Source organism: Colletes latitarsis, chromosome 1 (genome assembly GCF_051014445.1).
Source record: "Colletes latitarsis isolate SP2378_abdomen chromosome 1, iyColLati1, whole genome shotgun sequence".
NCBI lineage: Eukaryota > Metazoa > Arthropoda > Insecta > Hymenoptera > Colletidae > Colletes > Colletes latitarsis.
Window position 1 is genome coordinate 51,189,395 of NC_135134.1, and position 24,389 is coordinate 51,213,783.

General features: G+C 40.8%; 2 protein-coding genes across 2 annotated transcripts in view; one reads left to right on the forward strand and one right to left on the reverse strand.

Moving 5' to 3' along the window:
• The window catches only part of LOC143345006 (dynein axonemal heavy chain 1), a 96,401-nt gene extending 73,705 nt beyond the window's left edge, over positions 1 to 22,696 (forward strand). The window contains exons 32-60 of the mRNA XM_076771684.1: positions 224 to 384; positions 2,632 to 2,847; positions 3,501 to 3,725; positions 3,829 to 3,991; positions 4,256 to 4,425; positions 4,818 to 5,026; positions 5,513 to 5,615; positions 7,829 to 7,957; positions 10,906 to 11,026; positions 12,729 to 12,859; positions 12,953 to 13,058; positions 13,136 to 13,294; positions 13,969 to 14,147; positions 14,219 to 14,609; positions 14,758 to 15,026; positions 15,744 to 16,054; positions 16,281 to 16,506; positions 16,650 to 16,845; positions 17,285 to 17,478; positions 18,053 to 18,207; positions 18,346 to 18,712; positions 20,133 to 20,312; positions 20,414 to 20,665; positions 20,778 to 20,930; positions 21,071 to 21,339; positions 21,404 to 21,630; positions 21,783 to 21,964; positions 22,098 to 22,221; positions 22,482 to 22,696. Of these exons, the coding sequence (XP_076627799.1) occupies positions 224 to 384; positions 2,632 to 2,847; positions 3,501 to 3,725; positions 3,829 to 3,991; positions 4,256 to 4,425; positions 4,818 to 5,026; positions 5,513 to 5,615; positions 7,829 to 7,957; positions 10,906 to 11,026; positions 12,729 to 12,859; positions 12,953 to 13,058; positions 13,136 to 13,294; positions 13,969 to 14,147; positions 14,219 to 14,609; positions 14,758 to 15,026; positions 15,744 to 16,054; positions 16,281 to 16,506; positions 16,650 to 16,845; positions 17,285 to 17,478; positions 18,053 to 18,207; positions 18,346 to 18,712; positions 20,133 to 20,312; positions 20,414 to 20,665; positions 20,778 to 20,930; positions 21,071 to 21,339; positions 21,404 to 21,630; positions 21,783 to 21,964; positions 22,098 to 22,221; positions 22,482 to 22,696 (5,783 nt within the window). The remainder of the gene's footprint in view (positions 1 to 223; positions 385 to 2,631; positions 2,848 to 3,500; positions 3,726 to 3,828; positions 3,992 to 4,255; positions 4,426 to 4,817; positions 5,027 to 5,512; positions 5,616 to 7,828; positions 7,958 to 10,905; positions 11,027 to 12,728; positions 12,860 to 12,952; positions 13,059 to 13,135; positions 13,295 to 13,968; positions 14,148 to 14,218; positions 14,610 to 14,757; positions 15,027 to 15,743; positions 16,055 to 16,280; positions 16,507 to 16,649; positions 16,846 to 17,284; positions 17,479 to 18,052; positions 18,208 to 18,345; positions 18,713 to 20,132; positions 20,313 to 20,413; positions 20,666 to 20,777; positions 20,931 to 21,070; positions 21,340 to 21,403; positions 21,631 to 21,782; positions 21,965 to 22,097; positions 22,222 to 22,481) is intronic.
• A 189-nt stretch (positions 22,697 to 22,885) lies between these two features.
• Positions 22,886 to 23,947, reverse strand: LOC143341228 (cytochrome b-c1 complex subunit 8). Its single transcript, XM_076763974.1, has 2 exons — positions 23,599 to 23,947; positions 22,886 to 23,091 (listed from the first exon to the last, which is right to left on the reverse strand). Exons 1-2 carry the CDS (start codon positions 23,756 to 23,758, stop codon positions 22,997 to 22,999), a joined length of 255 nt encoding a protein of 84 aa, XP_076620089.1. The 5' UTR covers positions 23,759 to 23,947; the 3' UTR covers positions 22,886 to 22,996.
• Positions 23,948 to 24,389: the final 442 nt, after the last annotated feature.

A 24,389-nucleotide genomic window follows, 5' to 3' on the forward strand; every position in this document is an offset into this window, starting at 1 on the left:
CGTTCGATTAACGTTTACGAAGACGAACGACCCGCTTAATAACGAAATGTTTGGAGATCGTGTCGGGAATATAATTTTCGAGAAACAACGCGTACGGTACGGGGTGTCGATTCAAATTTTCCTATAAAAAGTTCTATCGAAAGGGAGATGTTCTAACAACGACGAGGAGGGAATTCTGCGAGTGTGTGACGAGGGTAAACAGAACGAACGACACACGTTTCAGGGTGGTACGACTTGAAGGAGATCGGATCGTTCAGACAAATCGAGGACGTAAATTTCGTGGGGGCGATGGGACCACCGGGTGGCGGTAGAAATCCAGTAACCGCTAGACTGTTGCGACATTTCCATTTCGTTGCGTTCCCGGAAATGGAGGACGACGCCAAGGTAATCGTTCAACTATTCCTCGATCGCCCGATTACACCGCTTTGAAAGACAGGACGCAATTAATCCGTTAAATTTCAAAACTCCCGCCGTACAAGTTTATTCGCCAAAATACATATAAACGAGTCAAATAATTCGAGCACGATATCTTTTCGTCCTTAAATATCGTGTACCTTGAATGTTCTTCAAGTACAAATAGATAACTATTTAAAATCAAAATTTATAGACACGGTGACCCATTTAAATCGTAAAGGATCGTAATTCGTAGTTCGATGTTGATCTTGGTAATTTCCTGGACCTGGCTACGAGTTCAACTATTCACAGTCGCTGCTCTTCCGGGAGAAAAACGTCCGGTCGGTGAAGAGTGTTCGAATAAATTCACCGCGGCGCCGACAATGAAGCCGAAGTATCCTTTCGCGGTCGCGCGGGACCTGGGAGTTTTATTATTTTCTTTTACGGCGTAACCGAAATCACTTTTCGTGCCTTTTGCGGTCGACGGCTAGAGATAAAGTCCACTTTTTTAACGCGACGTTAAATTTTAATTCGCAACTTTATATTAAAAGAAGTAGCAACTTTTTTTATTACCCATCCCCGTTAAACATATTTATTTCGACCGGGCAATTATTCTGCTCGCTTTTTATCCGTTATTTAACGACTTTGCTCGCTAGTTATATATTTGTGGTCTAGTTTAAATGAATATCTAGAACGTCCGGCGCACGAGGGCGAAAGAACCTTCGTCGGGGATTAAACCACTCCGACATTTTCCACCCCTGTTCGTCGAGTTTTATTCCATCGAGTCGTCGATCCACGCCCACGTAGAATAATTGGAACTCGTGAAAAAGACGGACCACCAACGCTGTTTGCCCTCCTGCCCCGTGCTCGGTGCAATTAGGTCTCGTAAATCGTGTCAGGCGTTCTGCCATAATTTATCTTAATCACCTGTTCGGCCAGTAACGAGGAACCGTAACTATCCCTATGTACCCACCGTCGCGGTGATCTCTTTTTACCCCCCTCTCCCCCTGGTCCCCGATCGCGTGTGCGTTTTAAAGGGTTCCAGACAAGGTCGATCGGAGGGCAAGCGACCGTTTAAGCCTCGCAAAACTGTACTCGTAACGTCCGCGGCCCTTCGGTGGAACTTTTCCGCCCTGTTCGTCGAGAAATACAAATTACGGAATATTTCAAACGCGGGATCCTCGCGTACACGCGTTCCGGGCTTTCGTCGTGCAGGAAAAGCGCGGGAACTGCGAAGCTGATACGCGGATTATCCCTGCAAATGCAACGAACTCGTCAAAGGGGGTGGAAACAATGGTCGAAAATTAAAACAGTTTCAGCCAACGAGTATTTAATAATATAGTCCACCTACGGCGCGATTTTCAAAGAGAGGATGATAATTAAATTACTTTGTAACTCGTTAATTTCTGTGCACGTTCTCGGATTAACGATCGAATTTAAATTTCTGTGCAGTCGTACAGTCGAAATATTGGCAAATATCGTTGACGTTCGTACTTCTTTTAGGGTATAAATTCACCCAGCATGAATACGTATTTGTGAATCGCCCCGTACATGGAACTAATTGAGCACCCATTAAGGGAAAGGGACAAGGGCGAAAGATAGCAGAGAGTAACTACTATTCCGTAATAAAGTATTACCGGGAAACTGACCAACGTTCGCAATTCGCGTCTCCCGGGTACATTTTCACGCGTCTTTTCCTCCTCGGTTGCCTCTCGACTACCTTTTTCTTATTAAATGCATGGTTTCACCCGCCCACAAACACGCGCACTTCTCCATTGCAGCTAAATAGATTCTCCGACGCGAATTCGCGACGACCAGTGGCTCTCAAACTTGTTCAGAATCGCTCAACCAAACAGGTGCTCAAATTGTTCGCGTTCTTGCGCCTTGAAAACTTCGTTCCTCGCCACAATGTAAAAAGACGCTGCTTAAACTCTCGAACTTCCGCGCTTACCCCATCAGAATCCCTCGAGAGCTTCGTCATTTCGTTACCAACTCATCGACTTAATTCGATTAATAGTTGCCAGTTTGGGTAATTTTCTCTATCCACTGATCTAATTCTATAACTCGGTTACGCGTCTCTAAGTTACCGTAAATGGACTGAAATTAAATAACTTAGACTCGGGATCGATTAATATATCTTTAGCTTTACGAGTTTCCATCGTTAATAACTTTAGTTATTTTCTGCTTGTGAACCTAAGAATTATTTTTGTTGAGTTAGTAACGTTGATATTTTGTCAGAGACACATCTTCGGGACAATTTTGAACTCGTGGCTGTCCGCGACTAAGGGCTTCGCGGACATGCTGAACACGTTCGTGGACACGACGTTGAACTTGTTCACCACTATATGCAACGAACTGCTGCCAACACCGGACAAGTCCCACTACACGTTCAATCTACGAGATCTCAGCAAAGTGTTTCAAGGGATGCTCATGATGGACCCAAAGAAAATCGAGGTTCGCACGGATAAATGTCGGAGCAAACGTTAGATTTAACACGCGACGAATATTAAAATTTCATTGCACGTAAGTGCATGCATTCTGCACGATCGAACAGTATTGTCTCCCCATTAGTACAAACAATAGAGGCTCCACAGCAGTTAGTGCTAGTTCAAACAAACAATACCGTGCCAATATCGACGCTTACGAACGCCAACGCGAATAGAAATAACGGTAATGGACAGACACGTTACACAAGTCACGTTCGACCACGTTTACTCGACGAACAGATTGCACAGATTTGTGTGCACGATACATGTGCAACAACCGTGTACCGCTTATGCGCGTTAAACATGCAAATATATGCAAAATATCTTAGCGATATACTAAATAATATAATATCCAGGCAATCGAGTTCATTTACATTTTACGGGAAATTGTTTCGTTCCAAGAGGGGAAAGTGCGTTATTATATCTGTGAAACAGATAACGAGTCATTTTAGATAATACTTCTTTGATTTAACGTCTACCCACATATTGGTAACAAAGTTTTTCATATAAATCTAAATGTGACTCTTGAATTTTAACGAGACTGTGAAAATAAGTTTCGAATTGTCTAAAAACAGAGTTTCGTTTGGCAGTCAACGTGTTAAAATAATAATATTTGTCCAGCTTCGAGAGAAATTGTTGCTGCTTTGGTACCACGAGAATCTGAGAGTGTTCAGCGATCGTTTGGTGAACGACACCGACAGGAAATGGTTCGACGATCTTCTGCGAAGTATCATGAAGGATACGTTCCAAAGCGACCCTCAAGTGGTGATTGGCGACTCGGTGTTATTTTACGGCGACTTTTGCGGGCTAAGCAAACAGTACGAGCAGATAACCGACACGAAGAAAGCACGTATTTATTTTTCAAATGCAAAAATCTGATTCTTGCCTTTCGCGGCCAACCCCAGTCTATTTCTGTCGAACGATTCGAGACCTATCGATGTTTCTTCAGATGGAAAAGATATTGGACGAATTTTTGGAGGATTATAACGCGTCGACCACGTCCCCCATGAACCTGGTGCTTTTCCAGGACGCGATAGATCATATCTGCAGGATCAATCGAATCCTACGGCAGCCCCGTGGAAACGCCCTACTTTTGGGGATGGGAGGATCAGGTGATGCAGGAAAAGTATCTTCTTTGGGTTTCCTTGTAACTCCCTGTCTCTCCCCTAATGCTTCGCGGGGGAACGATAAGTCGTAACTTGTACTTTTGATAAATCAAAGGATAACGGTAACATTAAGAACGAAACGGAGACGTGAGAGGGAAATCATTGGGAACAATGTTAGCAATGATATCGAATAAAATGAGAAACCGAATTCCGAGCTATCGTCGTTCCAAAATTTACAGTGCGCCTTTATGGCGTTTACGATCGATTCAGGTCGCCAAAGTTTAACGAGGCTCGCCACGCACATGCAGGACTACAATTGTTTTCAAATAGAACTTAGCGGCGCTTACACCACCAACGACTGGCGCGACGATATTAAAAACACGATGATGAAGGCTGGAGTCCAGAATCAATTTATGGTATTTTTGTTCTCGGACACGCAGGTACGTTTGCCAACCGAATTTAATTCGCGAATACGTTCCGTGCAATTCGTTCCCTTTGATTCGATTAATGGCAGAGCGAAACATTCCTCAAATGCATGGAACAGAATTTAAACAATTACTTTAATAACGTTAAAAACATCGAATCAAATATTTGCGTCTTTAAAACGAACTTCTCTTTGAACGTTTCTCTGGAATCTTCGGATAAAAGGGAGATATCCTAGATGGTCACGTTACAGGAAGTGTCTTTTAGAGCGCCTGACCGACGACAAAAGTCGTAACGTCGTCGTAACGTCTCCAGAACTTTAAGACGGAATCGACATTCTCCGTCGATGGCCAAACTAATTCTTTTTTTGCTTGATATTCCATATGAAACGTTCGATTCTGTTTTGCAGATAAAGGACGACGCCATGCTGGAGGATCTGAACAGCGTTTTAAATAATGGCGACGTACCGAACATATACCAAATGGAAGAGATGGAGAAGATATTTCATTCGATGCGCGGAGCGGTCCAGGAGGCTGGCTTGCAAATTAACAGAAGCAACCTTTTCTCCGCCTACGTGAAGACGGTTCGGAACAATTTACATGTCGTCATCACGATGAGGTATTATCTCCTTTGCAATTTAATTCACGCGATGTATCTTGCTCGATCGTTACGACGTACTTTAATTATACTGGCGATTTAAACGGTATTAAGACACCCGTTACTCTACGGAGAATAGACTTTTTTAAATTTAAAAAAGCCACCTTTAAATATCAAATTTTTCCCGCTCGATACCTCCGCGTTTTCTTTAGGGGTTAATTTCACTCTCCGAAGGTGAATTATAGCTTTTACGCGAGAATTCCATAATTCTGTTGACTTTCCAGGCCCCGAAAGTTCCCTCGTTAGACTAAAATAACGTCTGAAATCTTCGATAATAACGACACAGGTCGTAATAAGTTGGGGAGTTTGATCTAAGCTGTTGGGTGGCGCGGTAACCAATCGAACCACCCGAGGCCTTAGATTCCGTCGTCTTGGAATTAATATCGAAGCGACTTTCGACTTTCTTGACGTGACCCGTTTTCATCGGAGGCTTTTGTGATCCCCCAGTCCCATTGGAGAAGTTTTCCGTGCCCGTATCAGGCAGTTTCCGGCTTTGGTGAACTGCTGCACGATCGATTGGTTTTGCCCGTGGCCAGAAGCTGCGCTTCAGGTTTGTAACTGAATTTACCGTTCCCACCGACTAGAATACGCATTATCACGTACGCGAATAACACTGCGCGCAACGTGCCATTCGATCGTGAACAGATTAAATCTGCGATTGGCTCCGGCAGTGGCTATTCGTTCCGCGTCGCGTGGACCGTCGAATTCAAATTTGAATCTACGAGGACGGAAATTTTGTTCGACTCCATAGCGAAATGTGAGCCACACACGGCAGTCTATTAAATGGTGAACTTTAAAACGGCTTCGCATTGTCCTGACGAAATGCACGCGTTCAAGAAACACCTTTATTGTATAAAGTGCCGCGAAACTTTGCAATGATACTGCATTCTTCAGTCTATGAAAGAATTCCATTTCAAAGACGATACTTATTGAAGAAACGTTTTAAGTCTCAGGTGAATTCTATACTGCTCGCTATAAACGTTGACTTTGGACACTGAAAATAGTTTGATAGCCGAGTATCGCGGATATCCAATACACTTCTCCTTTAATATTTTAGGAACGACGAGGAAGTTCCGTACAGAGTCCCTGAAAATGATATTTCAGAGCTGTCGGAGTTCTATTTTACTTTCTACTTAACCTGAGAGGCGAATGAAACTTTGTAAATAAAATGGACACACATTACACAGTGGGGAAAATTTTAATGAGAGATTCTAGAGGCCAAAATAAGACGAAAATCAAGAATACTAATTTGTTGATGGAGGCTTCGTTAGAAAGTTATTAACATTTAAAGTTCCGCCAGTACTGAATTTTTTTCTCGAAAATGCGCAGGATTTCGGGGGTATGTCTATTCACCAAAAATGATTGTAATTGACCCCCGCAAACGAAAATAATTTTTTTAAAACGATTTGAACTTTTTTAATTTCATCGAAAAATTTCACAGCTTTTCGAATTTTTTTCTCGAAAGTGGGTAGGATTTCGAGGGTATGTCTAATGACCAAAAATGATTGTAATTGACCCCTGAAACTAAATATAATTTTTTTAGTATGATTTGAAATTTTTTAATTTCGTCTAAAAATTTAAGCACCTACCCCCTGTCGATTTTTCTTAAAAATTAGTTTTCCATTTTTGATAACTTTATTTGACGTCCTACAGAAAACTTGTTTAATACTTTTTTGTAGGTACCTATGGATTCTACTTCAGAAAAAACTTTCATTGAAATATGTTCACTATTATAGGAGTTATGGCTGTTTGAAAATTGGACCATTTTCATGGGGTTTTTCTAACTTTACGGGTTCAAGGAATAACTTTTCGAATATTTTTGCGATTTGTACATATTCTCCACCAAAATACGCGTAGTTTGCTTTTTTAAACATTAAAATCATCCAATCCGTTCAGAAGTTATGACGTTTTAAACATATGCATGAAATTTCAGGGAAACATATCAATGGTATGGTCAGACATTATATTTTCGGTAAACAATTTTTTTCTCGAAAATGCGTAGGATTTCGGGGGTATGTATAATGACCAAAAATGATCGTAATTGCCCACTGTAACTAAATATAATTTTTTTAGTATGATTTGAAATTTTTTAATTTCGTCTAAAAATTTCAGTACCTACTCGAATTTTTTTCTCGAAAGTGGGTAAGATTTCAGGGGTATGTGTATTCACCAAAAATGATTGTAATTAAGCCCCGCAACCAAAAATAATTTTTTCAGAATGATTTGAAATTTTTTAATTTAATCTCTTAATAACTTTTTAATAAAGCCTCTGTCAAGAAATTGAAATTTTTGATTTTCGTTTTATTTTGGCCTCTAGAATCTCCCATTAAAATTTTTCTAGTAAGACTAGATTCGCAGAGAGAACTTGGTAGTGTCCGATAAATCGTGAAATATGTGGTTGTTATTAAATTTTATCCAGCTCTGTGTCGATTGTAGAAAGTATTTTATCTCATTTTACAAACCCTTCAAGAACACGTTCCTTCGCTTTATTGTAAACTTCGTTCATCGAGTCGATCAATTAACGTTGGCTTAACCGTAGCCACGGCACAAAATTAGGTCGTTTTGCATTATCGACAACTAATCCTTTTCTCACAACGTGGAATTCCTTAGTCGACGTGAAGGGAGCTCGAATATTTTAATACAAGACGCACGACACGATGTTTCGTGTCTCAACAATATTCAAATATTAATTTCGCTTGGAACTTTTGTCTGTTTTCCATCGTAGGCGCGTCACTAACGACTCGCGCAATTTTCCTTTTTCAGAGCGTCGCTATGGGATTTCTGTCCGACATCAAAGACGAGTCCATCACCGAGGATATTCTGCGATCGATCGTAAGAATGTGCCAATACATGCATTCCAGCGTGATAGACGCGAGCGATCTCTACCTTAAGGTGAGCGGACGAAGAAATTCGTACCAACGACTCTATTGTACGAACAGAAAAAGACCTTTCATCGCCCGTAAGGCGAAATTAATCATCGCTGTCGCTGTACTTTCTTTCTTCGTGCAATACATGCGATCGGTACTTCGTAAGAAAGGAGGGAAATCCTGCACGGGAGTCGTATTGGGTCAGAATTCCTAGTTTCCTCGGCAGTGCCACGTTTCATTTAATCCAAGAACCGTTTCTTTCCTTTTCTGTCCAATCGTTCGGTTTCCGCGGCCAGCGATGGAAAAGGACGACTTCCCTTTATTGACATCCGCGAAAGTAATTATTATCGTTTCGAGAAGCTTCCGCCTCTCGAACGTCGGTCCGGTTAACGTCAGACACAACTAAATAGAGTGGATTGAAACGTACCGAGAGATAACGGAAAACCATTAGCACCTTCGCTGCCGTCGTTCGATCGAGGAACCCACCGTCGCGATAATTTCTTTTCCGTCTGAAAAGATTGGATTCGCGACGCTCGTCCTTGATTTCCACACAGATTCCTCGCACGTAATCTTCGACGGTGAATTAAAACGGATCGAAACCAACGGAATCGACGGACACGAAACTTTCGAGCAGTCCCGTTCCATCGACGTTTCCGGATGTTACGAACTTTTGCCGCTTCCCGTGACGCGCGCGAGTTGTTTATTGCGTCTCATAAATTAGGAACACGGTGGGGTGAGTTTAATGGAGCTGCCCGGAGATATATTCAGTCGCCGCGGGGTTTCTTGCAGGAGTATTATATTTGATACTTCGCGGATTTCTTGCGAGCATCGCGACGAAACTTTATTGGACTTCGACAGCGGCCAAAATTAAAGGAAACATTTTTTTTTTGTCTTTACGTAGCGATAACTGAACCTTGGAGAAGTTATACAAGGTGTTCGGCCACCCCTGGGACTAAAAAGTTATTAATGTTTAAAGTTCCGCTTGTACTGAAATTTTTTCTCGAAAGTGGGTAGGATTTCGAGGGTAAGTGTATTCACCAAAAATGCTTGTAATTAACCCCTGTAACTAAATATAATTTTTTTAGTATGATTTGAAATTTTTTATTTTTCGTCGAAAAATTTAGGCACTTAATTAAATTTTCAGTAAAGAATTTTTTTCTCGAAAGGGCGTAGGATTTCAGGGGTGTGTATAATGACCAAAAATGATCGTAATTGCCCCCTGTAATCGAAAAAAATTTTTCAGAACGATTTGAAAATTTTTTTTTCCGTCGAAAAATTTCTCAACTTTTCGAATTTTTTTCTCGAAAGTGGGTAGGATTTCGAGGGTATGTCTAATGACCAAAAATGATTGTAATTGACCCCCGCAACCGAAAATAATTTTTCCAGAACGATTTGAAATTTTTGAATTTAATTGTTAATAACTTTTTAACAAATTGGTATTCTTGATTTCCGTCTTATTTTGGCCTCTAGAATCCTCCATTAAAATTTTCCCCAGGGGTGGTCGAACACCCCGTATTTCACAACGAGGACTCTGAGCAAACATTTTTGTATTTTACGAGAAAAATAAACACGGTGCAACGAACGATATTAAATTAGAATCGTGAAAAATATCTCAGGTGCAACAAAAATGTTTAAATTTACTGAATTAAACGGACTTTTATCCCAAGGTCTGAATGTCGCTAGAAACGCCAAGCGTTAAAGGTCAGAAGTAAGACGATATCGGTTTCTAGTCCGACAAGTGGAATAGCTCAGTTATTCCAGAAACCAGTAGAATAGTACGCCCTCTTATCGGACAAGTAGATTAATGCCATACGCGGTCAGACAAGTAGAACAGGGCTACCGTTGAACGAGCAAGAAGAGCATGATCATCGATATTCGGGCAAGTTTCATAAGCATTGCTCGAGCAAGTAGAACGTATCAATCACCGTTCGGGCATAGTCATTGTACAAAAAAATAAATTAGGATCGTTGTGTCTAGACAACTGAATTAATCAAACAAGAAACATAAATCTCTTCTCGCAAACAAATTAGAGCGCGCTGCATAAGACGAGAAAAAATGTGATGCTCGTTCGTCAAGTAGAAAAACCCGTAACTGATCGTCCAAGTGGAACAGAATCGATATATGGTCGGACGGTCTGAATAAAATTGGTAAATTTTTACGTCGAACTATAAATAACTTAGGCGGTTAGAGATGGTGCAAACGATGCTTTCATTTCTTGTAAAATTTTTTTTATCAACGTTCCTGCCATGTTATTCTCCGCCAAAGACCATAAAACATTCGTCTCGAGATCCCGATTATATCCCCAGTCAGTTTCAAGATAACGCCCGAGGGTTGGAACTTTTAGGGGTAATTTAATCCCTTAAGCTGGAATCACTACGATCGGAAAAGAAATATGTGATCCTTCTGTGCGGCTGTTCTTAGAAACTTGTAAATTTCTACGAGAACGGGGTTCGTTTTGCAAACATTCTTTGAAACTAGCTCGAAAAATAGGACGCTTTAATTCCCACTTCAACGTATTAATAACTCGTAGATATCGAAACAAAAGTAATGCGAGTTGTATTTGTTTCGCGATGGATAAACAATGCAAACGAGTAATAAACACAGGGGAAAAAAGTTTATCTGTTTTTTCCAGCTACAATTTCGCGTGTATACTTTCATAACATCCGGTATAAAAAATAAGCCGATCCTCGAAAACGAATCCAGTGTATAAAAATATTCTAGCGAGGTAAATAATACAGCGTGGAATGTAATTTTTGGGGCAAACCCAAAAACAAAAAAAAAAATGTTTCCCTTTCAAAATTCGTTCGACGAAATTGCATTTTCATGGAAATCTCTGACAATATTGTTCTTATGAAATGCGATTCCTGTAATATCGCATCTGTTATTTTCGACGATAAAGCGTAACTCTTACAGGACTCGGTGCTGTTTAATGAAAGAAGTTGGAACATTAACGTTTTAACTTTAATTGCACAGGAATTGGATCGACACAACTACGTTACACCTACGTCGTATCTGGAATTACTTTCCGGTTACGGGGATCTTCTGAGAAAAAAGAAAAACGAGCTACAGTCAGCGGAAAGTCGTCTGTCGACAGGTTCGTGATAAAACATTGAAGTTTTGCTATCGCTTAGTAACCAGAAAGCGAAGATCGATCGAAGACGCCGATAGCAGCGGTCCTAAAATCTCTACGATAAGTCCTCAGAGTGTAATTTTGTTCGTAACACTATTATTATTAATACTTCAACCCTATTACGAGTGGATGCAATTTCGTCTGGAAATTCAAAGCTTCGAGGATTCAAAGGTGAAGGACCCGAGCTAAACTTTTCCAGGTGATAAATTAAACAAAGCCCGTCTGATGGGAGCTCGTGATACGTGCCAACTTTGGAGTATCGATTTCTTCTCCCTAGCTATAAATATATGTCTGAGTTTGGGGACAGCGGAATCTAGGGAATTTATAGAAACGCTTGAAACGGACGAAGATAAAACAAAAATCGAAGAGAAACGTATTTATATAATATTTCGAGCTTGAGTAGCGGTATTTACGATTTTTTCGCGACAATCTGCGAGCAATCTCGCTAATTTCTCGACAGAGATTTTTTTTTTTAATCTTGCACGTACGTCTCTGCGGACCGCCACAGATCGAATATTCTACGAGCAACCGAGGACAGCCTTAATAACTCAAAAACGCGAGTCTATTCCAGGCGTAACATCCACTCGTAACTGGTTTTATTTTCACGTAAATTCTCGTCGAGGGGTGCAAGTGGCAGAATTAAATTCCGTCTGGTTTTTTTCCGGGCACGTGGAACGAGTCTTCGAACGAACGTTATTTAATTCCCTAGACTACGCGGTAGACGAAAAGTCGATCGAGTCAACGATATTTTCTTTTTTCCTATTCGCGACGTTTTAATTTTTATTCAAGCTTGTCGTTTCTAAAGATACAAATAGTAAATAGTTAATCAACCCTTCGTTAGTCAACCATTCTTATCTCTTTATAGTTCTAAATTGGTTTGTTGTAATCATTTCAATGTGTCCGTTCGTGTAATGCAGTCAATTATACATATCATCGAGCGTCGACATATTTAGAGGCGCGATTACGAGGGATTGAATCGCGTGACGTGAACAGATCACGCTGGACATGGAAATTAATACAATAATTTCTTCGATCAATCTACGAAAATTAAATTACGCTTCCATGCAAATGTATGCACGCTAATTGCATTAACCATCGACGCGATTCGAAACGTCCTTATTACGCAAACAATAACTTCAACTATTCTATGGGGACGATTTGCATACCGTCATGTTTATTCGTTTACCAGATCGTCATAATTAATTAACAATTTCAATAGAAAATCAGTTAAAAACCCAATTTCTTAGCAATAACGTTGACTCGATGAATAATTCGCCTCATTTAGAACTTCGATTAACAACTCGTTAAGAGGACGCAAAAGGAGGAAAATTGGTTGTTTCGTTGGAAAGTCCCCTAGGCGATATCGAGCGAAGCTTTTTTTTTATTTCAACGTTTTCTCGGTACCTCAATTTTTAATCATCTAAAGCAAGCCATAAGAAATGCAAATCGACCGATTTTCTTGCATTTGCATACATTTCCATACGGTCTACCGCGCGCAATATCCACAGTATCCTCTTCGCTTTCGTCGTTTCGAGCAGGTTTTACTTTAACCGCCATAAGAACGCTAATGAAGACGTCGCGACGAGAACCGAAGGAAAATACAATTTAAATCGATCTAAATTAAAGATTCCAAGATTCCATTCAATTTAAATGCCTTTAACAATAGGTCTGGACAAGCTGGCAAGCGCGGAGGTCGAGGTGAAAAAAATGCAGGAACTATTGAGGAACATGAAGCCTCAATTGGAAAAGGCAGCGGCGGAAACGGCTAAAATGATCGAAAGAATCACCCACGACACTGTTAGTGTTGTCAACAAACAATATGGCAATATCCGTACTATGTTCCGCGGTCTTATTCATAGAATGCATTGAAAATTTGATCGCCTCTGTTAGATCGAAGCAGAGGAGACGAGAGCGAAGGCGAAGGAGCAAGAAGACGTAGCCGCGAGGATGAAAGTGGAGAACCAAAAGATCCGAGACGACGCAGAGGCAGATTTGAGTTTGTATATTTCTTCGTAGAGTATTATTCTTATAGTATACAGGGTATATGTGCGATCGATATCGTATTTGTCGTAGGTCTAGCCCGTCCGATGTTGATTGCCGCCGAGAAGAGCTTGAAAGCCCTCAACAGAAACGACATCACGGAAGTGAAGGCGATGAGACGACCACCGGTTGGTGTACTATTGGTGATAGAAGCTATTTGTATCATAAACAATGTGAAACCGATCAAGGTTCGTAGGAAATATTTGGTGACACAATAGAACCTTCGTTAACCTAACAGTACAGAGTATACATCCCGCGTAGATGAAACAATATTATCTCTGGCTACTGCTTTTGTTTACTCGACGCGAAAAACTCTTGGGCAAACATATTTACCGATACTAATTACAGTGTGCTTGTCGCGATATTTTCTCGAGATTCTCAAACACGACTATATTCGACCTAGTTTTAGTTATTCGTCGTTTCTATTAGTTTTTAACAGTGTCTGATCGCGTATAAATGAAAGTAGTCCGAACGAGGTCGTGTTTGGACCCAAATTCATCGGGAGAACCTCAGCGATCCATTCGTAATATTCTTATGGGCTCACGAGCACGCTATAACTTATGTGTACAATAAACACGCACAAAGTGGAGCTTTGAGCAACGAAAGCCGATGGCAAAATCGATCGAACGCGAGTCGACTTGTTCGCCGGTGTAGAATCACCATTCGTAGGAAGCTTTTCAAAATCTGTGTTATATTAGCCAGGTGAAATTCAACGCGATGCTTTTGTCGGTGCAGCACAAAACGAACAATCAGGGCGTTCTGTCGTTCCATCGAAAACGCGTGCTTTGTTCCAATATTTTCGCGTCTTCTCCTATTCGTCAATTTGCACGCGGAAATTCTACGGGTGTCCTTTTACGCGCAGAAAGGCGACGGAAAATTCGGTACAGAGGTGAAATTAGATTATTGGACGCCCGGTAGTCTAATGCTGTCGGATCCAGGGCACTTCTTGCACACCATGGAGAATTACGACAAGGAAAATCTCACGGAGGAAATGATTAATAAGCTGAAGGTCTACATAGAGAACCCTGACTTCCAACCAGCGAAGGTTCGACTTTATCGAAAGCAATTAAACTCTGTGCTTTAATAATATCGCCGCGCAATCGTCGTCCTTTACAGATCGAATACGTATCGAAAGCCTGCTACTCGCTGTGCCTGTGGGTGCACGCGATGTACAACTACTACTTCGTGAACCTGAAAGTGAAACCAAAGATGGAAGCGTTGGCCAAAGCCGAGGAAGCACTAGAGGAAACGGAAAGAACCTTGTTGGCCGCAATAGAAAGGCTAAGACAAGTGGAGGAGGGCGTCGAGAAGCTGCGAAATCTCTTGCGCGTGGGGGAGGAGAAAAAGGCGGAACTCGAGAGGCAAAAGCAGCTTTGCGAGGATAGAATGGGGAGGGCCGTGAGGCTGATAGTCGGCCTGGCTGGGGAGCAGAAACGCTGGTTGTCGACGGTGGATGACATAAATACATCCTTGAGGAACGTCGTTGGTGATATTTTACTCGCTTCCGGTAAGAAATATACTTATTTCGCGAGCTAAGTCGATAGAAGTGTCTCAGGCTGCCCAAAGAGATCTTTTTACGCGAGAATCTGTTTCTCAATACTAAGGTGGAATGCAATTTGGCTAATCCCGTGCAAAAGAGAAAAATCATTCCACAGGCGCGATAGCTTATTTGACGCCGTTCACGGACAAATACCGGGCGACGCTTTTGACTTCCTGGCAAAAGCTGCTCGAAGACGTGCCCCACACGCCAGGCAGCGACCCCGTGTCCACCCTGGGTGACGAGGTGGAGATAAGAAAATGGCAGATCGAGGGCTTGCCCAGAGACACATTGTCCGTGGAAAACGCCGTACTGGCGATGCACTCGAACCGCTGGCCTCTTTTTATCGACCCCCAGGCGCAGGCAAACAAGTGGATACGTTCTCTGGTGAGTAAAAGGAACGCGTTCATTCGAACCGAAAAGTACGTAATACGAGATGCACTTTGCCCGCCTTGCGTAGATTGTATTTCTAACTGAGTGGGTCAACAACGGTTCAGCTCGGAAAACGGACCATTCCGCGCTTAAACCCCGCCATTTTGATATTCGAATTTCTACGAACGAACGTCCTCGTCTCTCTACGAAAGACCATTTCGCTTGCGCGATGATTTTTGCGAAATTTACATACGAAGCTAAGCAATATTATTTCTATACCTCGCAAAAATAATAACATTCAATTTAATCGTACATCTATTAGCGATTCTTCGAATTCTTATATATGAATAAATATAATATTCGTCAAGACCGTCGAACAGAGCGCTGAAACCGAGTAATCAAGCTTTAATTAATGAGTTGTACGTAGGGAGCTTCAAGATTCCACCAAGCTTTATTCGTGTTTTGTACGAAGCTGTTCACCTGAGCCCTGCTTTCTAAGACGAAAATTATCGCCGACGCTTCTCGCCTTAAGTCTCTCGTGATTTACAGCGCGTTTAACCGTGTTCTCCCGTAATTAAGCTAGAAAAGTGTAGAAAGTAAAAATCGAAAAATGAAGGTATTCCTTTTCGTCTTGTCTATCTTCAAAACTAATTGAATATTGAAACACGAATCTCTATGAAACGTAAGCGTATATGATTTGCTAAAGTTCCTTCTACTTTAATGGAAATTCAGTACAAGGACAACGGGATATCCATCGCGAAGATGGCGGATAAAGACATTCTACGCGTTTTGGAGTCCTGCGTACGATTCGGGAGAGCCTGTCTCATAGAGAACGTCGGCCTCGAGCTCGAGGCTGGCTTGGATCCTATATTGATGCGATCGTTGTTCGAGCACGGCGGTCTGATGTGCGTTAAAATCGGAGAAAACATCGTCCCGTACAACGCAGACTTCCGTCTATTCCTCACCACGAGGCTTTCGAATCCCCATTACACGCCGGAAGTCTCGGTGAAAATCTTGCTGGTGAACTTTGCTCTCACCACCACGTAAGTTACGAATCTCTTTCCAACAAAGTTTCCGTACAAGTTCTCCTCCTAAGACACTCAGGGGAGCGTTATCGTACCTCACCGATTTCTTTATCGCTCGCAAATATAAAACATTTCCCCCCAAAAATAAAGATTAACAGTAGAAAAAGAAATTAATTTATCTATGTTAATTTTGTATCGAAACTTCGAACGTTTCGAAAGTTGTGTGGTATTTGTTATGTAAAAGTGGCCTGGAGGATCAGATGCTATCTTTGGTCGCCATTCAAGAACGGCCGGACCTTGAGCAAACAAGAAACGCCCTGATCGTATCCAACGCTGAAATGAGAAGGGAATTGCAGGAAATAGAGGACAGAATTCTCTATAGGTTGTCAGTATCGGAAGGTTCTGCGGTCGACGATATGGATCTCATCCTCACTTTGGAGGCGTCCAAAGTTAAGAGCGAAGAGATCAAGGTACGTTCGTAAACTCTAGCCGAAATACCCCGAAATACGACTTTCACAGTAGAATAAATATTTTCTCGCATAAAAATCACGCGCACCTGTTGCATACCTGGGCTATATAGTCGAGGAATCGTAGCTTGTTATGTATGCTACAGGTTAAAATGCACGAGGCAGAGATCATTCAAGCAGACATCGAGATAACCAGATCGTTGTACATCCCCGTCGCAGTCCGGGGACGGATACTCTTTTTTTGTCTGTCCGATTTGCAATACGTCGACACTATGTACCAGTACTCTTTGGAATGGTTCGTCGAGATTTTCAACAATAGTATACTCGCGACCGAAAAAAGCGGTTAGTGCAGCTACTATGTTATTCCTAACCAAATCTAGAATATTACAATGATAATAACAACGAGTACTGAACTAATTGTGATCGTAATTTGTATCATAATCGCCGTCGTAATCTCAATGTAAATGCAAATGACATACTGCTAACAGAATTACCGGAAAAGCTAATCCAAACAATTAGTCTTATGAGATTCTTCCCCATTACATTACCAAATTAATTATACATAAAATTAAACCTTACGATTAGTCTAACAACAGCAGGAATATTCTGCTACGAGCAGTTTATCGCTGTACGCTTTTACTTCGCGATAACCTTGGGTTAGAGGCAGTTTACCTGTCTTGTTACGTGCGGAGAACCATCAGGTTTTGAAGCAGAGTTTGGTACAATAATCTAAAGGTCGTTCGAGTCTTTTTCCAACTGTACGAACGGTTGTACTTTCTAGATGATATCGAACTTCGAGTCGCGGGGATTAATCATCAGTTCATGTTCTCCCTATTCTCGAACGTCTGCCGCAGCCTGTTCGAGAGGCACAAATTGCATTTTGCGTTTCTGGTCTGCGCACGAATCCGAATGAACGACGGATCAATCGACGCGACGGAATGGAGACACTTTTTAGCAGGACCAGAACCTCTGGAGGTAAAATTTCCAAAGTTTTCGGTCGACTGTTTATTGTTACGCCATTGGAACTACCAGGGAGAAGCCAATTTGCGGCATACGATTATAGTATGAGTTGTTCACTTACCCAACAGCCATCCCATCGAAACAGCTTGGGTAGTTGGTCCCTCTCGAATCACAGGATGCGCAAGGCACGTGCGCGTCGCGACACCGCCGCGATCTAACTAACGAGCCATCGATGGCGCGGTAGTATCGTCGCGCATCTTCCTTGCGCACCGCGTGGCTTTGGCGTGTTTGTAGTGTTCGTACTGTTGGGCGATGTCACCCGTGCACTGAATGATGCCCAGACCTAGAAATTAAAATGTTGAAACTTTAGACACGAAATAAATCATTCTTGAATAGAATACATTTTCTTAGAAAGCAGTTTCGAAGCGCAATTGTTCATACGTCTGCACGAAACTATTCAAGGGGGAAGTTTCATGAAATTTCACGCTCCAGTTAGCTCCAGATAGGGTATATGAAAGGTGGCGGGCGCGATATGGATTTTCAACGTTTCACGGACGCTTAAACTTCTCTTCTGCTCTCCCTATCGCAGGACAGACCGAATCCATCACCAGAATGGATAACTCCGCGTTGCTGGAAAGAGATCCAGGCGCTCGAGAGCCTTCCAAAGTTTGGCAACTTCATCGAGTCCTTCCAGCGGTCGCTGACCCATTTCAAAACAGTATTTGACGCGCAGGAAGCGCATCTGTGAGTAAAATACAAATCGTTCGGTGTATTTCCGAGCGAAACTTACAGGATGATTCATACGAGGGATCAATTTATACGATAGATTTTAACGAAACGTTATATTTCACTACCGAAGCTCGAGGTTTGTTTTGTGTACAGAGCTCCGTTGCCAGAGCCGTGGAACACCGAGCTAGACGACTTTCAAAAGATGTTGATTCTGAAGTGTTTACGTCCCGACAAAGTTACAAACGCGATGCAACTTTACCTCGCCAAGCATCTGGGTCGAGAATTCGTCGAACCACAGACCACGGAATTATCCGCTGTTTATAACGAGTCCTCACCAACCACGCCTATCGTTTTCATTTTGTCCACCGGCACGGATCCAGCGGCCGAATTGTACAAGTTCGCGGACAGATTAAAAATGGGGGCCAAACTACACGCGATTTCTCTCGGGCAGGGCCAAGGACCAAGAGCAGAGGCCTTGTTAAAACTGTCGTCTGAACAGGGATGCTGGTGTTTCTTCCAAGTGAGTATAAACAGACGTTTACGTCAAATTCTCGGTGAATTTAATTACGGTAGAAGAAACTGTAAAAGGTACAACGGTACGAACATCTGATACGCGAAAGTATCAATCATTGTGGCGTCAAATATCCATACAAATTGGTAGACGATATTCGAGTAAAGGAGAAGATTCGTCGTGCCTTGCGTCGAAAAATATTGCGATCGTCGATCATAAGAATGCCCTCGATTGAATGGGGAAAAAGAAAGAAAAAACCCAGGTATCTCGCGGATCTTTTCTGAGACCTTAAAAGGATGGACAGAGAAAAAGTGTTATCTCCTTTATGTTTGAAATACACCGGCGAACGGGAGTATGATTTATCCCGTTAGAAAATGAGACTCTGTTCATTCAATGTACGTTTGAAAAATGTACGTTTTTTTATCTTGTATGGAATTTTTCTTTTATTTTGTTTCGTGGCTTCTATTTATTCTTTTTTTTTTACGGAATACCAATCTGCGTCGAAATTTACAAAACACAGGTGAACTGAAAATTATTTACGGAACATCGTATTATTTTATCTCGTAAAAAGTGTTTTTACGACCGTATACGTAATTTTAATTTATGATGCTATTTGGTAAATAATTTATTTCCACTTTATTCCTGAAACTTCCGAATCATTAACGATGCAACTGAGCTCTAACGAATAAGTTAAACAGAAAATCTTTAGATAGAAAGTTCTTTATTTATTTCTGCCCCTCGAGATAACTGCTTTCGAACAGTAATTTTCGTTTCAATAGCCACTACACCCATTTAACTTTCGCAACTGTACTAACAATGGCGGATATTACGAATGTATACGCTATACCAGAATGAGAAACGTAATCCTTGCTCGACCGATAATTACTTGCTCTTGGCAAGGGTTTTTCGAAAATTAATAGTGCCTGGACAACGAAACTGCAACCTCAATACACAGGGTGTCCCGCTATACATACTCTAGAAACCATACAATGTGAATCTACACATAAAAATTTAAAAAAACATCACATGAACATACAGGGTATTTCGTGTAGGTGCCTAAATTTTTCGGTGAAAAAAAAGATGTCAAATCGTTCTGAAAAAATTATTTTCGGTTGCAGGGGTCGATTACAATCATTTTTGGTCATTACACATACCCTCGAAATCCTACTCACTTTCGAGAAAAAAATTCGAGAAGATGTGAAATTTTTCGATAAAATTGAAAAATTTCAAATCGTTCTAAAAAAATTATTTTCGATTGCAGGGATCAATTGCAATTATTTTTGGTGAATACACATACCCCCGAAATCCTGCCCACTTTCGAGAAAAAAATTCTAACTTTTGATCACATTTGCATATCTTCGATAGGAATGGAAATATTTAAGTTACCCGGTATATTGCTGTGGGATTAATGAAGAATATATCTTCACAGAATTGCCACTTGGCCCCAAGTTGGATGCCAGAACTAGACACGCTGGTGGAATCATTGGGAAGAGGAAAGAGTCATCCGGACTTCCGTTTATGGTTGACTTCGGCGCCATCTCCGGATTTCCCCGTTAGCATACTTCAAAACAGCACCAAAATGACGATCGAGCCTCCCAGAGGCGTAAAAGTAAACAACAAACATACCTGCGTTTAATAAACTGTTCAAGTTCGATCTAATCCTACGATCGATACGCGTAAATCGCGGTTTAAAATTTTGACTTACTCCAGGCAAACATGTTTCGCGCGTATCTGACGCAAGTGATCGAAATGCAAAGCTTCCTCCAATCCGATCACGCGAAAGTCCCGCAGTTCAAATGGCTGGTATTTTCTTTGTGCCTGTTCCACTCGGTTCTCCTCGAGAGGCGAAAATTCGGACCTCTGGGATTTAATATACCGTATGAATTCACCGATGGCGACCTGACCATATGCATATCGCAACTCCACATGTTCCTTTTAGAATATGAAACTGTGCCATTTAAGGTAAACTTCAACGTTAGATCAACAAACTGGGTCCTACGACTATATTTAACCTACTGTTTGTAGAACAATATTAATTTTCTTATTAATCGGTTATAATACCTAATATCTAAAGGTCCTTATATACACCGCGGGTCACATCAATTACGGTGGACGAATAACAGACGACTGGGATCGTCGATGCGTTTTAACAATCCTCGAGGACTTCTACAAACCTGAAATCCTCTCAGAGTCCTATACGTTCGACGAAGAAGGGCACTACTATCAAGTAATACGCATCAAAGATCACAGATAGGACTCACCATCTCTATACTAATATTCTAATCGAGACGTTCCTACACTCAAATGTTAACGCTTTCCCTTAGGTCCCTCGATTCTGATCGTTTCTGATCCTCCCGTTTGTTTCAGTTGCCGGACGTGGCCACGTTCGAAGAGTATATCGACTACATAAAAACGTTCCCTTTGAACGACGAGCCCTCGATGTTCGGAATGCACCCAAACGCGGACATAAGTTGCGCTCAGGCAGAGACTTACGCCTGCCTCGATACGCTTCTTGCGCTTCAGCCTCGCCAAGTCGGGATCGCAGCTGCGAGCATCGAAGAAGTCACCACTCAATTAGCCCACGACATGCTGGCAGAGATGCCAAAAACATTCGACCTAGCGGCTATGCAATCCAAGTAAAACAATGCACGGTTCTGGCTCTTCCCACGGACGATACTGGTCATAGCTTAAACGTTTCAGGTACCCAGTTCTGTACGAAGAGTCATTCAACACTGTGTTGCTACAGGAAGCGATACGTTACAACGGGCTGTTGGAAGTGGTAAAGACAACATTGGTGGACCTACTGAAAGCCTTGAAGGGGCTGGTCGTGATGTCACAGCATTTAGAAACCGTGTCGAATAGCTTGTACAACAACAGAATTCCAAAAGTTTGGCAAGACAAGGGTTACCCTTCCCTGAAACCGCTCGGTAAACTTTATCGCTTTGAATGACTCTTATAGTTAATATTAAGGTACTTTTAGGCGAACAATATTCGATATAATCAATCGTTATTGAATTTCGCTTCAAACGGTAACGATTCAAATGATGTGCACTTTGTCGATGATAAAACGAAAATGTAGGTGCTTGGTTCCTCGACCTGAAGGACCGAATCGCGTTTCTGAGATCTTGGGAAACCCATGGCATACCCGCGGCATTTTGGATTTCTGGTTTCTACTTCCCACAAGCATTCCTAACTGGTACCCTGCAGAATTTCGCACGAAACCACGTTATTTCCATCGATACTATTGATTTCAGCTTCCAGGTGCTTCTTAATTAACATACTTTTTAACTCAGAGTTATTATTGTCCTATTTAAAATTATTTAGAAATCATTTATTTCATTTTGCCATTAAATAGAAGTACTCTGTAACTATGCAACCATTTTTAATGTTGTAGGTATTGAGTGCAATGCCAACATACAGACCCAAAGATGGCTGTGTTATTTATGGTCTGTTCCTTGAGGGATGTCGATGGGACAAGAATTACTTAAACGAATCCCTTCCAAAGGAGCTGTACACTAGTAATTATTGCTACAAAGAATATGTCAATGATCTCAAATATCTTTCAGATCATTGATATTGAAAGTCTACTACTTATTTCGCTTATTATACATCTATTGAAATATCTTCTATTTTGCACAATTGAAAGTGGAAGTTCAATGAAACAAGAAACATATATTTTTCTTCGTGATTATTTGCTACTGATTATTTAGGTGTAGCAGTCACTGTGTTAAGGATTAACGCAAGTAACTGAGCTTTTCATTCTAAACTACTTTTATAGACATGCCTCCAATACTACTTCTGCCAGAAGTGTATCATCAAACCCCCAAAGGAATTTACTCCTGTCCTGTCTACAAAACTATTAACAGAGCAGGAACATTGAGCACGACCGGGCACTCTACCAATTTCGTTTTGGCAATGGAAATTCCTAGTAGAAAACCCCAAGCTCATTGGATCAAAAGAGGTGTAGCATTGTTTTGTGCCCTGGACTATTAAAAACTTTTCAACGTTGTTTTACTTCTATCATATTTGAAATAAAATTGCAAACTATTTGTTGTGCTCAGCCTATCTACTATTATACCGTTTAAACTGTAGAATTCTGCTCAAATCAGACTTTGCAAAAGAGAGTAATCCATTTTTCATAAAATATCGAATTATTATATTTTCAAGTACACTTGACTTGTTCAATAAATTTTATTGCACACATGTTCAAAAGAATTACACATTAATTAATTAGAATCAATTTGATACGAGTAACAATACAAGACAACGGAAACTTGAATTATTTAAACTGTCTTACGTATCATTTTCATACAATCGTGGATCCTTCCTATTTATTTTCCTGTGCTCTGCAGTACTCCACTTGTAGGTCCAGATCATCACTATCATTGCTACAATAAAACAATAATTGATCACAAAAGCACACGCGACATAAGAACCACGAAATACGCGCACTATCAAACAAGAATATGATTTCAAACTGTTACCCTTGGTCTCACAGAGTGGGGTCGCCACCTGTTGGACCGCCAATTTCATTCCCGCCTAATTTATTCGCGCCAAATGTTGTCTAATAATTCTACGAAAAAATAAATAGACACATACCTAAGCTTTTTTCTTAACGATAATTATTTATAAATTTTTCTTTCTTTATTTTTATACTTTTCTTCCTAAATTTATTTGTTTTCTTACTTCTTTTTCGACTCGAGTAGTGTGCATCATACAAACGTATACATTTTCGGCAATGTGAACATTTTGTAAAAGTTATACAAGCAATATATAGAGAAATTCAACAATTAAATGTTAATGTGTCTATTTATTCCTACTCTAAAATCAACAGAAAAAGTTTAAATGAAATCGGTAATCCCACGGTACAACCTTTCTTTGCCAGTTCATCATACCTGGTGTCATTTCCGGAAGAATCCGTAACGTTCGCCAAAACAAATTTGGTATGCCGTGCGATACAGACTTTGCCCAAAAACGTTGTTCCATCGATGATAAAGTGTAATGCACGATTCTTCGTATCCGAATTGGCAACTTCCCGAACTCTGCTCCACCCATGGTAAATACTAATCTTTCAATCTCTTAAAATCACCAAACATCGAATGATCAGAAATGTCGACAATTCTCGAAAACAAAAAAGTGCATAAAAATCGATTTTATTGTAGTTCTCAAATTTAAAGTAAAAATTTATAGTCGCACAAAGCGAAAATCAAACGATTCTGAAGTAACATTAACCTGTTAATTCGATGATATACAGGGTGTTCGGCTAATCTTGGGAAAAATTTTAATGGGGGATTCTAAAGGCCAAAATAAGACGAAAATCAAGAATACCAATTTCTTGATGGAGGCTTCGTTAAAAAGTTATTAACGTTCAAAGTTCCGACCGTAATGAATTTTTTTCTCGAAAATGGGTAGGATTTCGAGGGTATGTCTATTGACCAAAAATGATTCTAATTAACCCCTGCAAATGAAAATAATTTTTCCAGAACGATTTGAAAAATTTTTTTTCCGTCGAAAAATTTCACACCTTCTCGAATTTTTTTCTCAAAAATGGATAGGAATTGGGGGGTATGTCTATTCACAAAAAATGATTCTAATTAACCCGTGTAAACGAAAATAATTTTTCCAGAACGATTTGAAAAATTTTTTTTTCGCCGAAAAATTTCACACCTTCTCGAATTTTTTTCTC